At 33.9% G+C, this 17,981-nt stretch overlaps 1 protein-coding gene across 3 annotated transcripts in view; it reads left to right on the forward strand.

The window, feature by feature from the left end:
• Positions 1-694: 694 nt before the first annotated feature.
• The window catches only part of Synj (synaptojanin), a 137,345-nt gene continuing 120,058 nt past the window's right edge, over positions 695-17,981 (forward strand). For all 3 annotated transcript variants that reach the window (XM_069828632.1, XM_069828631.1, XM_069828634.1), the window contains exons 1-2: positions 695-893; positions 16,847-16,933. In XM_069828632.1, the coding sequence (XP_069684733.1) occupies positions 767-893; positions 16,847-16,933 (214 nt within the window). In that variant the 5' untranslated portion in view covers positions 695-766. The remainder of the gene's footprint in view (positions 894-16,846; positions 16,934-17,981) is intronic.

Below are 17,981 nucleotides of genomic sequence, written 5' to 3' on the forward strand. Positions count from 1 at the left end.
TTGAAGGAGGTGAGATATGATGGTAGGGACTGGATTAATCTTTTTCAGGATGGCAGGCTTATGTGAGGGCAGCAATGGACTTTGTGTCCTTAAAAGCCATTTGTAAGTAAGTAATTTTGCGCTGATTACATGTCATAGGTATGTATGAAGTGCATAAGGTTAAAATGCCTAAATGTCTGAAACATAAGGAAGTATTATTTTATGTCTGCAAACTAAAATCAAGTACATTTATCACTATACATCTCAAAGAAGTCAGTGAAACAATAGAAAATGGTACTTTCTTTGATGTAGCTTTTCTGAAGAAAAAAACTGGTTGAGAAAATCCATAGTGCTGCAAACACACGCTCTAAGATTCATAAAGACAACTAAGACAAGTGAGCCTTCACTGTGAGAGTTTAATGGGATCTTCTTTAAATCAACCCTGTTTTACAATTAAAAGGTACCGGTAAAGAAAAAAAGTATTTACCTCTTCTTTGACATAAAAACATTCATTAAATGACAGTCAAAGGAGTAGAGAGAAGAAAGTAAAATATCTTTTGAAGGGAGAAAAATGCGGTGTGAAAAAAATTACCATTAGAGCATTGAGTGATACATTGTTGCTGGTCTTTTTAGTTGACTTTGTCAATATAGTTGTTGTAGATGGCAGACTTGGACAGTAGTGCGTCGTTTCTGCAGTACATGCGTAGATCGCAGCACAGATGCGTCAGCTGTATTTTGCAGGAAGAGGGCCGGCTAATAACCGCTAATAACCCTCGCTGTGTTAATAATGGCGATGGGTAAAGGGTTTCGTGTGTGTGAGAAAATAAACCCACCAAACCCATACAGCGTGCTCTTAGAACAGAGGAATAAAGAAGAAACGTTACTATTTGAATCGCAAGCGGTAGCTGTTCTCTGTACGTATTACGTCCCTGCAATCATGTTTTTGACATAGTAGGGAAAAGCTGTCACGCAAGTTAAACTGTTAATTCGCATTTTTGCGGTTTATTTAAACTCACTATTGCAACATGCATGGGTTTTTTTTAATACTTAGCTTTAATATTTTTACGTTTCAGAAAATTGTACTGTACACTCCCTTATTAATTGTCTCATATAATAAGTAATTTTTGTTCACTCCCAGCAAATTGTCAGGAAAGCACAATCCTCGCAATTTATAGTAATTGCGTAATAATATAGTTCTGTTAATTCTCATTAACATTTTTTTTTTGTTATTGCTTCACAATTAGCAAATTAACTGCATTAAAAATGTCAGTATGTATGCACTTGTGGATAGCTAGAGTTCAGAAAAAATTATTATTATTATTATTATTATTATTATTATTATTAACACATGCTTACAGAATGTTACTTAGGATAGTGCTTTGTAAAAGAAAATAAAACAAATGTTTTAGAGGCAATCTGTTTTGTGATTGACAGATTGACATAATTCTGCGCTTTCCTGCAATAAGAGCTTCCCTTTATCGTGATAAGGTCTGTTGTATTAATCTGTGATATATTTCCTGTGCAATTTAATACACAAAATTTTAATTCCAATAAAACCTGCCCAGTTGTTCGTATGAAAATATTTTACCCGAACATAAGAGCTACTAAAACCATTGTGTCAATATCAAGAATAAAGAAAATGCATGTTTTAATACACGTAAAACGGAGCGAGATTGATTTAAATCTTTGGAATACTATAACTTTTTTCCTAATTTTTTAATATTATAGTCAAAAGCACCCATTATTTTGCGTATGTCGTAGCTATCCATGGTGTAAGTTATAATCATTTTGGTTTCGTCTGATATATTGATATTAATTAAAATCTCGTTGATCAAAGTCATACATCGAGTTCCATGTAACTGGCTTGTGCAAGAAACATTTTGAATTTTTATATTATTTTATAAATTATATTAGAGGATTTGGATTGAACGGGTTACATCAGCTTCTTGTCTATGCGGATGACGTGAATATGTTAGGAGAAAATCCACAAACGATTAGGGAAAATACGGGAATTTTACTTGAAGAAAGTAAAGCGATAGGTTTGGAAGTAAACCCCGAAAAGACGAAGTATATGGTTATGTCTCGTAACCACAATATTGTACGAAATGGAAATATAAAAATTGGACATTTAGCTTTCGAAGAGATGGAAAAATTCAAATATCTGGGAGCAACAGTAACAAATATAAATGGCACTCGGGAGGAAATTAAACGCAGAATAAATATGGGAAATGTCGGTTGAGAAGCTTTTGTCATCTAGTCTGCTGTCAAACAATCTGAAAGTTAGAATATATAAAACAGTTATATTACCAGTTGTTCTGTATGGTTGTGAAACTTGGACTCTCACTTTGAGAGAGGAACAGAGATTAAGGGTGTTTGAGAATAAGGTTCTTAGGAAAATATTTGGGGCTAAAAGGGATGAAGTTACAGGAGAATGGAGAAAATTACAAAACGCAAAACTGCATGCATTGTATTCTTCACTTGACATAGAGTGTTAGTTGGGAGACCGGAGGGAAAAAGACCTTTAGGGAGGCCGAGACGTAGATGGGAGGATAATATAAAAATGGATTTGAGGGAGGTGGAATATGATGATAGAGGCTGGATTAATCTTGCACAGGATAGGGACCAATGGCAGGCTTATGTGAGGGCGGCAATGAACCTCCGGGTTCCTTAAAAGTCATTTTAAGTAAGTAAATATATTATTTTATTGTACTTTTTTATTTTTTAAGTTTTTTTTTTTTTAGTTTAGTGACTTTGATCAGGATTTTATTTTTATATAGTGATTACATAATTGAAAATAGTTTATTTCAACACACAAAATAATATTAGTAATACTGGAATGTCTTCACCAATTTATTTTCTTGCATTAAACACAAATTAACATAATACCTTTTATACCAACATCTTGTTGAAATTTGTAAACAAATTTTTTTTTTCATCCAAAGCACAGGATTTAAATCTGATTATATCATTGAAAATGTTTTATTACAATAACTATTAAATATGAATAATATAGCAGTGACTTTAACAACTAGTTTGTGAAGTTTAACACAAACGTATCATAATGATAAAGTTTAAGTAATCACTTTGTGATTCAAGACTGCGCCATGTTCGTCGGATCCCGGCCACTTAGTCACTCACAGGGTGCGAATTAAGATTTCTGATGAGGGGGGATGGAATCCTAGATAGAGAATACCATACATAAAATTATTATTATTCTCATTCGATATGCCTCAACACTTGGTCGCACTGAGTTGCTTGTCTTGCATGTTGATCATAATAATAATTACCGGTACCTATATCCATGAGCAGGCTTAAGGTAAGATGTGTAATTCGTAAGTTATTGTTTTTCAGCTTGCCAGTGATGATAATTAGACATCGGATTTTTAGGCACTAAAAATTGCAGTTTTAGGCGCCTAAAATAAGCTCAAAATTTGTAAAATTAGGCTCTATTTTTATGAAAATAAGCATTTTAGGCACATCAAGGTATCATACTTATTTCTTTCACTGAAATTTTTATACATTAAAATACGCACAAAAAAGTATGTTTAAACATTAAAAAAGAATACTATATTATATTTATAAACAGAGCTGCACAAATTTAATATATTGAAACTAATGAAATAATGATTATTGATATCAAGATTACTCATTTTAAGTTATTGAAATTCAGTTCCATGCTCAGACTTTATTATAATTATCTGCACAGTACACCACCAGAATTTTTTCTAAATTCTCCACAGTTAACCTTTGCCTTCTGTCACTGAGAATCATTTTGAAAGCAGAAAAACTTCTTTCAACCGAAACTGATGTGAGAGGCGCAAATTTTAAATTAGGTACAATAGAAACATCAATACTTACTGGAACATTTACACTTTCCCCCGATATCACTCTTGATACTTTTTCCAACAATGAAAATCCTACATTCTTGTTTAATACGTTGTCCCACTTATTTTTAACTTTTTTCCCAGTTTCGCCCAAAGCAGAATGTATGTTCACTTGAGCTTCCTTTACTATTGCTATTTGGCTACAAAGAGATTGTTTTTCACGTTCTAATTGTTCAATGCTTGCAGGTATGAAAGAAAAGTTTGATGTTATGTAGGCAATATCGTTTTTCACTCATGAGTCATTCAGACAATCTTTCACTGCTTTCACACACGCTGCACTATCAGTTTCAGGTAATTTATCAATAACTGTGACCACTTCTTTAAAATACTTAGAATAATACACCACTGACTGAATCCTGGTTCCCCATTGTGTAACAACCGGCTGAGGTGGGAGTGGGATATCTGGAAAGTTCTCTCTGAATATTGAAATCCTGGATGGGGCTTTACAAAAACATTTTTTTGTGTTAGAAATAAACGAATTGACAAGAGGAAATTCATTCCGGATTGTTTCAGAAACCCTGTGAAGGCCATGTGCTAGACAGGTTACATGCGTGAGGTTAGGATAAAATGTTTTAAGAAGTGGAGCTGCAGCAACCATGTATGAGGCAGCATCAGTACAAAACAATAGAACTTTAGAATCGTCTATATTACCTGAGTATAAAGACTGTAGGCCTTTATTTACAAAATAAGCAATGGCTTGGCTATTCACTTTCGAAAGTTCCTTAACACATACGAGGTGTGGAATCGAAGGTCCATCAGGACTAAGTTTTCCTACTACTATATTTGCTATATACCTATTCATAGGATCTGAGGTTTCATCCACAGAGACCCATATGTAAGAATCACCTATATCCTCCCGAATGGAATCTAAAGTTTCATTGTATATTCTAAGTAATTTTTTCTTAGGGTCGACTCAGATGGGATATTTTGTTAGCAGTATTTTTGTAAAAACTGTCTTAAAACCGGATTTTCAATTGCATTCCAGGGAATGTTAGCAGCAACAAACGCCCTGGTTAAATCAGCATAGAAATTGCTGCTGAGATTGGATGAAGTAGGCTGTGTTAGTAAAGTTTGTTGCAGTTGATTTTTCTGCTGAGCTTTAGCCTTATGAGCCGCTCCTTGCACATGCTGCTTTAGGTGGCACTTCTTTTCTTGCGAAATCTAAAAATGTAAAGTAAACTGAATTAAAATAAAATCCTAATTGTTGTATTGCCGTATTTCTATTACAAAGTTAGTGGGTTCGAAAAATCAAAATTTTAATGACCTGCAAATACTTTGACTATCGGAATTTAAAAGGTTAAAGTGTAGTGGTCTTAAAAAGAATTATACCTCAGGATAGCTCAGTCAATGTATAAATATTATAGGCCTACTCATTAAAATTAATAGAATTTATATATTTCAACTATTGTTACATACCTGTTTGCTACAAATCTTGCAGAATATTATTTTTCCATCATAAGTGAATTCTGAATATTCTGTTAGCCATTGCCGGATCAATGTAGATTTTGCACTTATATTTTTCGGCATTATCGCGTTAAACTTCACAGGAAAACGTCCTACCGCTCAAAACTTCTCAACACAAATAAGGTGAGGGAAAGAGCAACTGTTAACGAGCATTCAAATGAACCGTTGTTATTGAGATTCAATTGGACAAAAATACAAAGTTCCACTTATTGTTGCATTTCCTGGTAGTGTTAACACTAGGAGGGCCATTCTTTTAAATATTTTGTAACGGTTTACCCTACTAATTCGCAGTTTTACGACTTTTCATAAATATTTCAAAAACACTCTTTCTCCAAAAATTGTGATTTTATGACACTCTGAAGGGCAGTACAGCTAATCGGTTTCAGACTGAAAACAGTCATTTTTATAGTATAGTATATCTCTGAATCGGTAGCAGCACATGTTGTGATTGTTGCCTGCTTCAAAACTAAGGTTGGTTCTTTGTCGGCATTTATGCCTCCAAACATGTTAAATTCGGTGAAATCTATTGCGAGTGTCGTGAGATTCAAAACATTTTGTTTCCTTTATCAATGGTTTCATGGCCGGTGTGAAGCAAACTTTCCACTTTTTAAATGCCTTAAATTTCGCAGTGAATGCATGTATAAATTATAAAAAGTAAGAGTAAAATGCGAAACTTTACAGTGAGTTAGGCATTTTTAGGCGAATATTAACAAATTAGGCTCTAATAACCGTTTTGGGGCATTTTAGGGCACTATAAAACTCTTTGAATACCTTTCAATTTCCATGAAACACAAATATTAATAATTATTTTTACTTTTCTCCTAAAGAAACAAAATAGGCATTTGCCCTAGAATCCGATGTCTGATGATAATACATCAATATTATTTTCTTTGCCTACTTTATACTTTATAAAGTGCATATACTCGTATTAAAACAGTTATATTTTGTGAGGAGGGGGATAGAAGTTATCCCTGGCAGGGATGTTAACATGAATTTATGAGAGGGAGATAACTTTCTAACAGGAGGGGAAATCCCCCTATCCCCTCCGTTAATTCGCACCCTGGTCACTCGTAATGAGTGCACCTCTGTACTTGTAGTTGGACATTGTGTCTACTGTCACACAGACTGTGACACGGTACACGAGAATAGGCCAACATAGGGGAATACAGTAGGTAGAACTTAAAATTAGAGGGATTCAGTCTGGCATTGGAACTTGAATCTGGTGTGGCTTAGTGGATAAAGCACGAGCATGTAAAGCTGGAAACCCGGGTTCGAGTCCTGTGCCGGAGAGAATTTTTCTCCATTCTACCGATTCTTCACCTTGTTGAAGAAGGCAATTTCATTTAGCATCAAAAACAGATTAGGCCTATTACCTACTGAACCTACAAGATTTGACAGCATTGTCTTTTTCCCATCAGATATCACCTTTGGTTTGCCTCACTCAAACATTTGCAAAAATTGAGGAAAATCGCATTGATCCTCAAAATAACTAACTTTATGATCGAACCCAAGACCTCCCGAACACAAACATGTAATGTTACATGGTGGCACGACCCAGTTATGTTAATTCGTACTCTTGGGAATTTGAATGTATATAAGCAGTAATGTATATCATCTACCACATACGTCCTGATCATAGACTAGATTTAAATTAGGCCAATATTTGGTACTAACCTAGGGCTCAATTTCAGCCGGGGCTCAGATCCAGAACATTTCATCGGTCACAAGAAACGAATATCAGTTCTGTGGCACTGTGCATGAAACTAGTAAGCCTCAAATTAAAAAAAAAAAAAAAAAGAGATAATATTATTAATATGACGCTAAACCTTTCATATATCATTCCTCAAATTGTGTTGTGTACAGATTTGCAGTAGAGATATAGAGATGAAAGCATACTGTAGACACATTTAAAACAACAGACTTCCGTGCATTAAATTCTTGATTTGCTCAGAATGGGCTAAGTGAGGGTTATGGGCAGAGACCGGAACTTTGGCGGAATACCTTTTTAAATGTCTTAAATCCATCTTCATTTTGAAAGTAAATCTGTACGAATTATACCTTTGTGATTGAAACGTCACAATTTTATGTTGCTCTTTTCTGCCTTTTTAAATATAAATGCCTAATTTACAAAATAAATGTTTTTTGCCTTTATTTGATTATTTATTAATTTATTATTAAAAATTGCGTACAGGTATATTTTAATTTATTTCTGTAACTGCTACAATGAAAGTGACTTCACCGAATGTATATTATTGTCTTTCAGTCATTTCATATTCTCTTTGCAACAATGAGTGCTGCCTTGCAAAAATGTATAACAGTAAGTGTTTTAATTATCACTTGTGTTTTCTTTGATGAAAATCAGTTGGATACCTGAAAGGAATAGACACCGATAAAATAAAGTAAAAACATTTTTTCAGACTGAAGTCAATTCAAAGTTTTCATGAGATGATTTCTATGACATCAAAGAAAACATTTCTTTCTTAAAGCAAGTACAGTAGTGGCAAAAAAAAAAAACCGGACTGACCCTTGTAGCTGATTTCAGAGCCTTGTTCACTCAGAGCACGATAGACTGGTAACCAAGACTTTCGTGGTTCGAATCCTGCCTGGGAAGGAAACTTTTTTTTTTTTTTGTTCCTTATTCAAATTTATTCCCAATACTTTTCAATTGCAGCAATATTTTACTACTTAATTAACTTATTATTCCCAGAGCATGAATTTTACCAGCAATCGAAAAGTATTGGAAATAAATTTGAATAAGAAACAAAGAAAAGTTTCCTTCCCAGGCAGGATTCGAATCACGAAAGTCTTAATTACCAGTCTATCGTGCTCTGGAGTGAACAAGGCTCTGAAATCAGCTACAAGGATCGGTCCGGTTTTTTTTGCCACTACTGTACATTCTTCCCAAAAGTATGAGAATCATTAATGAATGACATAATTGATACTGTGTATGTTTGAATCAATCAGGGTAGCCTATAATTTGTAACTATTAGAATATTACTTTATGAGAGTAGAATTATGATACATTCCATTACGCCAATGGTTTCCCAAAGTGTACTCCGCGGATCCCTGGGGGATCTGCCAACACTTATCAGAGGATCTGAGGTTGGTAATATATATTTTGAATTAAATAATATATAATACTACTTCTTTCTCGACATGATTGTACAGTATTGTATGACTGTACTTGTGAAAGTTAGTATATCGGTAAGAGTAGATGACCAGAGCTCACCATTACGTCAGCTGGTCTTCGAGTTGTTGTAAAAAACGCGACTTTCTTTTTTCAGTTAAGGTAGTTAATTCTATTGACAGTTTTTGTCTGCTTGGCGAGGATGACAAGTTACTAATTAGTTCTTATCTGCTTGGTGTATGTGAATATTTGCAGTTTTTCTCTTGAGATCAAAAGAATAAGTTTTTGTAAATGTGTTCGGAGACTTAATGTCTTAATTGTAAAATAAATTTGATTGACAATGTTATTTAATCAGCAATAAATTTTGACATGTATTTTTAAAAAGAAACCAATTTCGTCTATTGTTGTGCATGCGTTCTGCTTCTGCTGCTTTTATTGTGAAGTAATTTTTTATTCATTCAGTACAAGCAGGCTTATGTGAGGTGTTCGTGTTAAACTGTGTGTTAATAAACACGTGTATTTGATTCCGGACATAATAATATTAATTTAATATTATACAGTGTCGCCCCAATGGATCGGTAGTTAATAAAAGACAATAAAGAAAACAGTTCTACAAATTCAGAAACAAGTCGATCACCTCGTCATATATCATACCCCAATGCTGTTAATTTAAAAACAGGCGAATCAACGAAAATATGATGAATTCATATTTAGCTCTTGGATTTACATATATAGACAATAAAATTTCTCTGGACGCCCATTGTGTGCTATGTAACAAAGTGTTAAGTTAACAGTTCTTTATTTATTTGAGAGTTTGCTGGATCTGACATCAGACACTACTTTAAAACAGAGATTTAGCGAACTTCCTGTCACTGAATCCAGGAATAAGCCTATTGGGAAATTTCTAAATGTCCAGTGGCGAAACTCCTCCCATTTCCAACAACATATCTGTGTGAAGTAGACTTTTCACGACATGCAGCAACAAAATCAAAATTCTGTCATTGCCTGGATGCCACATCAGATATGAGAATTGAACTTTTTTTCATCTCCCCTAACTCGAACGAAATTTATGAGACTAGGAAACAACACCATTCTTCACATTAGCAATTTGAAGGTATTTGTTTGTATAATTATGCATGTAATTACTGAAAAAATACATGCAGTTTATAAATACTATAGCATGTTTATGCACTCATGGCTATGCATGGTAATTAATGTAGTTGTAGATATATTGCCGATGTTAAATACGTACAGAATATAAATATGGAGGAATATTAAATTTATATCTATATTAATCTAGCGATTAATTTAATTTAATTTCAGAATCCTTTAATCTTTTTTCGAGTCGAAATGGATCTCCGATCAGAAAAGTTTGGGAACCACTGCATTATGCTTAATTTTTTTGTATTGATGTAATGTAAAAGGTAGTCTTTTCTTAATGCAAATGATATCCCCAATTTTTGAGAAACAAAAATGACCGCATCTTTGTATTCAGTATTATCGCAATCCTATCTAGTAAATAAATGCCAGCGTATTTGTTATGTGAAATCATAGCTGACAAAGAGACAACACTCCACCCTAGACACTAAATCCAAAGAATGGTCACAGAAAGAACATGATAAAGACAATTATGTACTGGAAATGTTTTTCGTGAACTTCATTTCATATTTCCTTATGTACCAGTCAGTAACTTGAATGTCAATATCTCCTGGTCCTTGTGCAACAGTGAGCATTTCATAGCTTATACATATGTATATCTTAAATGCTTAATGTTTTAATTTCCATTAAATAGTATTCTTTAAATCTGTAAACATTGTGGTTAAAATAATGTAATCCCCTGCCCACTAACAAGATTTATTGCCAAATGTTACAAAATAATGAAAACATAGCTTTTTTTTTTTTGAAGGCGTTATGCATGAAAAGTGAATTAATATTGAACGTTAATAATAATAATAATAATAATAATAATAATAATAATAATAATAATAATAATAATAATAATAGTAATAATAGTAATAATAATAATAATAATAATAATAGTAATAATAATAATAATAATAATAATAATAATAATAATAATGTCAGAAAAGCTATTAGGCTATATAAAAATACAGAGCGGTCTTTTATACTCTCTATGCACTCGGCAGCAAGCGGGCTTGGCATCAGTGCTTGTTATTCCTGGTGACCAGGGTTTGCTACAGTCGCTAGAGTCGACTATTAACATTACAGTATTCATATCGTTTACTAAACTTGACTACTGAAGATGTTGAAAATGATGTCCCTCTGCTGCAATACATTCCTGATGTCTCCGAAGGAAATTGGCATTTACATGTGCAAGTTCGTTTTTTGTAAGTCTCTCAATTTCTCCTACAGTACTGTCTTTTAACTTACAGATTGTGTGCGAATTGTCTTTGTATACTTTATATTTTAGATTTTCCCATAAATAAAAATCGCAGGCTGACAAATCGAGAGATCTAGAGGATCATAATCCTCTACTAATAACCCTGTCCTCGAATATTTTGCTTATCAAATTCAATGTTTCGGCTGCTGTGTGGGCATTTGCTGAATTCTGCTGGACATAAGCACTGTGATACTCGATATCGATTAACTGTTTAAGAAATGGGTTGAGTATTGTGTTCTGTATCTGTCACCATTGATTGTATCATAAAAAAATATAGGACCTGTAATCCTTTGTGCAGTTATAGCACACCATATGCCAACCTTCTTATCATGTAAAGGAGTTTCATGAATGAGATGAGGATTTTCTGTACTCCAGTATCTATTATTTTGCGTTATAACATGGCCATGTGAGTGAAACCATACTTCATCTGTGAAAATAATTACTGGAAGATTCACAATGTCATCGGCAACACTTTGTAAAACCCAGTTACAAAAATTCACACGACTACATAATCTCTAGGCTGTAATTCATGCACTGTTGTCACTCTGTAGGGCTTAAAATTAAGAATTTTAGTGGATCTAAATGCTGTGGTTTTCGAAACACCCGTTTCTTGTGAGAGACAGCAGAGAGATTTTCGAGGAGAATGTTCTAACCTTTAGTTAGTTTTTCATCAAGTTTCTCCTCAGTGAGTACACTTGGATTTCCCTTTCCACGTTTATTCAGAACTGACCCCATTTCTCTAAACTTTTTTATGAGGTTTAATATAGTCGACCTATGTGGAAGGTAACTGAATAGCAGCTATTAGCCACAATGTGACCATGTGCTGTGTCCTTGAAAGCAGGGAAAAAGAGAGAAGGCATGGACAGAGAGAGAAATACTGTAGTGGACCCCTTTCACCGGGAATGACGAGCACTGATGCCGGGCCCATTTGCCGCCGAGTGCCGTAGAGAATTTCATAGATCATTTTGTACATATAAGTCAAATTAATATTCTTGGTTTTATTAGCATTTTTTAACATGTAAATTATTTCTAGGCCTTATTTTAGAATTAAATGGGAAAAACTATCTTGAAAGAGGGGTCCCCCTGGACTTATCTCCACCAGGGCCAGATTTCAAGGGCCCAGTACCTTTAATTTTACAAATTAAGCATAGACTTAATCTTTTTTAATTTGGCTACAATTTATATCACGTAGTATTTTTCTGATTCATTGTTAGTTTGTTGACTCATGCCAGAGATTATGGTAGTCTTTTGATTGTGGTCCAAAGGACAATATCCTGGGGTCACTGAGTACAGTAGTTCGCGAAAAATGTAAGGAAAGAAAGTTTACAAAAACAGGACGTCACAATTTTCGTTATTCATTATGCATACTTACGATTTCCAATGGCTGTTGGAACTATTATGTATGTTTAGAACAATGTTAAATCGAAAAGCAGGGAGAGCACCTAGTTTTCTTAGTACATGGACACCTCACTACAGAAAAGAAATTTCAAATCTTTGCCGAAGTGGAATTTCACCATGGACAAAACAAGTGTTATGTGAGATTATCTTGAGTATTTTCGTATTCCCGTTTTCTCTGTCATTGTTCCACCATTTCTCCAAAACAAGAAACAATCACTTCGTTCTCCTGGATATCATCAGTGGAGGCCCTCTACAAAAATATTTACTCATTAAAATTATGAACAATATTTGACGGACATAAAATTACTATTGAATTTATGGTGATATTTAAGAAGAGGAAAAGTATATGAATATTTCATGTTAAAGGTTTAAACAACACTGTCCTGGAATAACATGAAAGTAATGGAAAACAGTGTAACATTATTTTAAGATTGTATGGTTAGTATCTGCCTTCCTGCTCACATAAAACAGTTCAGTTAGATAAATGATGGGCAGTAAAGGGTTATCATTTCCTCTTCATATTATATTATCAAAGTACAAGCCTGGCTGATAAACAGATATCTAGTTTACAGTATGTTGAGCATGTAAATGTGTCAGAGTCTGTTTGCTTTCAAATCATTTCGTATTCTAAATATATACCAAATGATTTAATTTAAACAAACTCTGCCATTTATATGCTCAACATATCTGTTCAAAACTTGTTACATTTTTTGAAGAAAATACTTGACTGAAGATTATGTACCATGTCATATTTGTTGCTACAAGGGGAGCAGCGACGTGCTATATTAACAGTTCTACAGGCCAATGCTTTAATTGAGCTGTTACCTGCCACTGTACAATACCGGTACTGATAATTTGTAAAATTCGTCGAGCAGGTACTGGAAGTTTTTAGTTTATACTGCTGTCCCTTACCATTACCAGTCCTCATTTTATTTCAACCATAAAAGTATTTCAATATCTAATATTAATTTAAATTATTTATGTAAGAATTTATTATAATTATGTGTAAGAAGTACTTTTCCTGTGAGCTTAAATTGAACGAAATTATTGCTCCAATTAGAAATGCTCTTTTGGTGAAACATATTGTGGACTAAATGTTTATTAATTTAACTGAACATTCCTCTTACCCCATCAGTTTGATCCACTGTCATACATGAAATCCTGATTATACTCTTGTAGACTATCAGCAGAAGATCCCAACACTTCAAAAAAAAAAAAAAAAAAAAAAAAAAAAAAAGAAAAGAAAAGAAAGCTGCATTGACTCGCCACCTGCTAATAAAAATAATAGGGATCGATGTTGCCTGAAATATATTATTAGTTACTCCACTGCACTGTGGTGAAAATTACCTACAGCTCCCTTCGTAGATGATTTTATAACTTTGTAATATTCTAGAAAATTACTTTTTAGAAATATATTATGCTTCAAAATACTACTTTAGATTACACTTCATTAATAATTAAAAGCCCCTTATCCAGGCAGATCATACATTAAAGTTATCTTGTGTGACTTTGTCTTCAACGTAGATCATGCAATAGAACTTGACAAGATGTTGTGATGAAAGATTTATTTTAAAAAATCCGCTTTCTAACCAGTGTTACCTCAAGGATCCAGAACAATGATAACGAAGTTTTTACAATTTTGAAGACAGTTAACGTAGTGAATACAAAGACAAATTAATTTGACAATAATGAATATTTAAGTATTGGCTTATTCAAAATTATTTAATCAATAGATGAAATTTTAGAATTTGTAGTGAGACCTCTATAATGCTGATTAAGATTTTCTGAATAATAGAATAATTGAAACTTAAATATTTCTTTATGTCATAGATATATTCGTATTTTGATAGCCTTGTGCACCAAAATAAACACCTTGAATATTCCATTTAGTTGGTGAGATGTTATATTTCTGACTGAAAATTCTGCTGTAAATTTACCAAGAACATTATTCACAAGTGAACCTCCTTGTAGTAATGAATAGCCTATGCTGTCACACTAAGGGGAAAAAAGGCCTACTTATTGTATGAAGAGTTGTCATTTCACTTTTAAGTAAATAATAATAATAATAATCTGTAGCTTCTTCTTTTCCAATGGCATCAGGCTGGTGGTATGTAAACCATTCTTCTTCGAGCATCTCAATACAATACCAACAGTAGACTAGACATTTGCAATATCCAGCCAAAGAAGGCAATGATAAGATTGGAAGAAGTAGCATTCTTCAAGCTGTACAAAATGACAACAATTTGTGCACTCTCTCACTGCATCCTTTGCAGTAACCTTAGCTCAAAAATGGGCATACATTATTTGCTGCAACATCATGTCATCAAAAAGATTGATGCAGAACCAGACATCCAACGCAGCTACTGCTGGTATTGGAAAGTGCAATCAAAACCTTGTCATCAAAAATATTGATACAGACCGTGGTGTCATTCAACCGGTTTGCACCAGTTCACCAGAACTGTTTGTTAAATTTGTTGCAGTTCATAGAACTGGTTGTTAAATATTTCATATTAAAAAAAATGAAGCTGCTAATTAAGCTTTCAGGTATAACTCCCTGTAAAGTTGATTTGAATAATTTCGAGAGAAAAATTGTTCTGGGGCCGGGTATCGAACCCGGGACCTTTGGTTAAACGTACCAATGCTCTACCAACTGAGCTACCCGGGAACTCTACCAGACACCAATCCTGAAAGCTTGATTTGCATAATATACATCACTGTTCGTTAACAGAAAACCACAAATTAAGTCACACAGAGTTAGTGTGCACTCAATGTTGGTTGTTTGATGGTTGTCAGCCCACTTTGAGGTCTGTGGGTATAGAGGGAAAAATTGGATACCCGGCCCCGAAACAATTTTTCCCTCGAAATTATTAAAAAATGAGGCTATTTATAAAAAAGAAAAACATTAATTTAACATGATATTCTATAGCATTTTAATATTGCCGTAAACATGAGTAAAAATAAATGAAAATACAGCTCGAAGCGCAGAATATTTATTATTACATTGTTGTTTTCTGGCCAAGTATGCAGTCAGAACAGGAATATGATATGCCCGCAACCTTGGAACTCATCTACGACTACTTTGGCAGTCGTCTACTCTTTCCCCTTCCAATGCTAATACTGCATACACAACAATGAAACATAGCCTAGTATTAAAAAGTACAATTTTATTAAATAAATGGGCTTTTAACTACAAAACACACTATTAAAAATATTTCTTGTATGCTTCATTTTCCTCTTTTAATACTTCTCCTATAATGTTTTATTCTATTTGAATGAAGTAAATTATTCTTCATTAAGAGTATTGACAACACTAAATGCTTTATTGGACATTGGCCAAGTAACATTCGGATCATTTAAGCTGCACTTATGTTAAAATCCCAGAGAACAAGCAATTAGTGCATTAAAGTGTTTAAGTGCTCAATCAGTTTTTTTATTAGTGGTTGTAGTGGTACATCTAACAAAAGTGAAATAGATAACACTGTGATTAATATTTCGGAAACTGAAAAGTTAAATTGGTAAAGGCTTCGTACAGCACTGCTACTTAAGAATGCCATATTGTATTTTTTGTGTCCAGGAAAGACTCACTCCTGCCACTTCGTAGCAGTGCTGTATTGTATTTGCCCTGGACCAAAAGTATAATATATCATTGCTACGAAGTGAACATTTAATGCTGAATTAACTTTATGTAACATTAGAGGCTATAAGTGCAGGTACAGATGTATCTTTGGATGTTTCAGACATTTTGTCGGTGTCATCAGATATTCAAAGCTGGTTAGTTTTTGTTTTGTACTCCCTCCTTCATGATACAAGTCAGCATTTGTGATCGTTTAAATTATTCTACACATAATTCTGCAGTAAGATGATGCATTACAATTGTCCTTTATTTGTAGCTGCTTATTGTTATGTTATTTAGTATTTTTAATATTACAAAAATTAAATTAGCGGTTATTAGCAGAGAACACTTTGTTAAAAAATCACAATGACATCACTGGATGCAGAACCAAACATTTAAATCATCAACTACTACTGGAAAGTTTAATGGTTGGCAAAAGAGATTCAACAGCTAGAGCATTAGCAGCGGCTTCTGCAAAATTATGTTACATTCGAGACCTAAATCACATTGCTTTCATTGTTTTAAACTGAATACATTAAGCAACAAAGCACTTGTTTAAACTTTTTTCTTATTATCTTTTTTCATTTTTTATTTTGAATTATTAGTTACCTTACATTGAAAGGAGATCATTCTAAGTTTTCCTTGTAATCATTTTAATTTTTTAACTTTTCAAGCTTCATTTGTTGTTACATAATTTTTTTTTCTGTATTTTAAAATCATATTTTATCTATTACAAGTATGGAATTATGTCATTGGATATAGTCATGAGTTTATGAAATTCGGTATTTTGCTTCATGTCACATTCTTGTTACATTATTTACTGCCATTTTTAATGAACTGTTTCTGATTACAAATTATGATTTTGGACATCTTGCAATGTATTTTGTCACTCATGCTTAATGCGTCATAGTGGTGCATATATTTATTAAGTTTTTGTAGTTAAAATTCAAATTATTGTGAAATTTGTTTGTGTATTTTAGCTCTACAAGAAACAGAATCTGTTAAGAAGCAGTATACGAAATTACTTGATGCTTATGGTTGCCTGGGAGTTCTTCAGCTAAATGCAGGTACAGTTTCGACTTATTAATGCCCAGTTTTCTCAGTTTTTTTTTGGGGGGGGGGGGTTATTTTACGACGCTGTATCAACATCTAGGTTATTTAGCATCTGAATGATATGAAGGTGATAATGCCGGTGAAATGAGTCCGGGGTCCAGCACCGAAAGTTACCCAGCATTTGCTCGTATTGGATTGAGGGAAAACCCCGGAAAAAACCTCAACCAGGTAACTTGCCCCGACCGGGATTCGAACCCGGGCCATCTGGTTTCGCAGCCAGATGCGCTGACCATTACTCCACAGGTGTGGACTCTCCGTTTCTTTCTCGTCTTCTTTGTTGTATGTGAAGAATACTTGATACTAATATTATTGTATCTGTTCATCAGTTCTCTCTCTTTTTATTAATTCGTACACAAATAATCGGTGTTCAGATAACACTTTCTCATTATATGAGGTCTGTTCAAAAAGTTTCAAGACGTGGTCACCCTTGACGAAACAGGTTGCTCCAGCTAACTGTTACTTCTAGGGATTGAGGGAGGGGGTTTACTGAAACTGCATTCCAAACTTCAGCACCCGGAACAAACAGATGGACGGCAGTCTTTTGTCTTTCTCAGTGAGTTGCAAGGTCGTTGTCGCATGAACAAATAACACCACACAAGAGCAAAGAGTGTGCATTAAATTTTTCTTGAAAGAATAAAAGTGTTAGAGAAATGCTGGCAGTATTAAACACTGCTTCTGGTGAACATTGCTTGAGCCATGCTAATATTTACGCATGGTACAATTGGTTTAGATAATATCGGAAGTTAGTTGAAGAGGACCCTTGTTCTGAGTGGCCCTTGACATCTCGAGCAGACGAGGTGCGCAAAAAAATTCTCTCTGATTGACGATTGACAATCCAGAACATTACTGAAGAATTGAATACAGTATATTGTACGGAACTTGTTAGACGATATTGACCGAGGATTTGAACATTAGACATGTTTCTGCGAAAATGGTGCTGCGAATTTTGTCTGAGGACCAACAGCTCCAGCATGTTGAAGTGTGCCAAGAACTAAAAACCTA

This window comes from Periplaneta americana, chromosome 6 (genome assembly GCF_040183065.1).
Source record: "Periplaneta americana isolate PAMFEO1 chromosome 6, P.americana_PAMFEO1_priV1, whole genome shotgun sequence".
NCBI lineage: Eukaryota > Metazoa > Arthropoda > Insecta > Blattodea > Blattidae > Periplaneta > Periplaneta americana.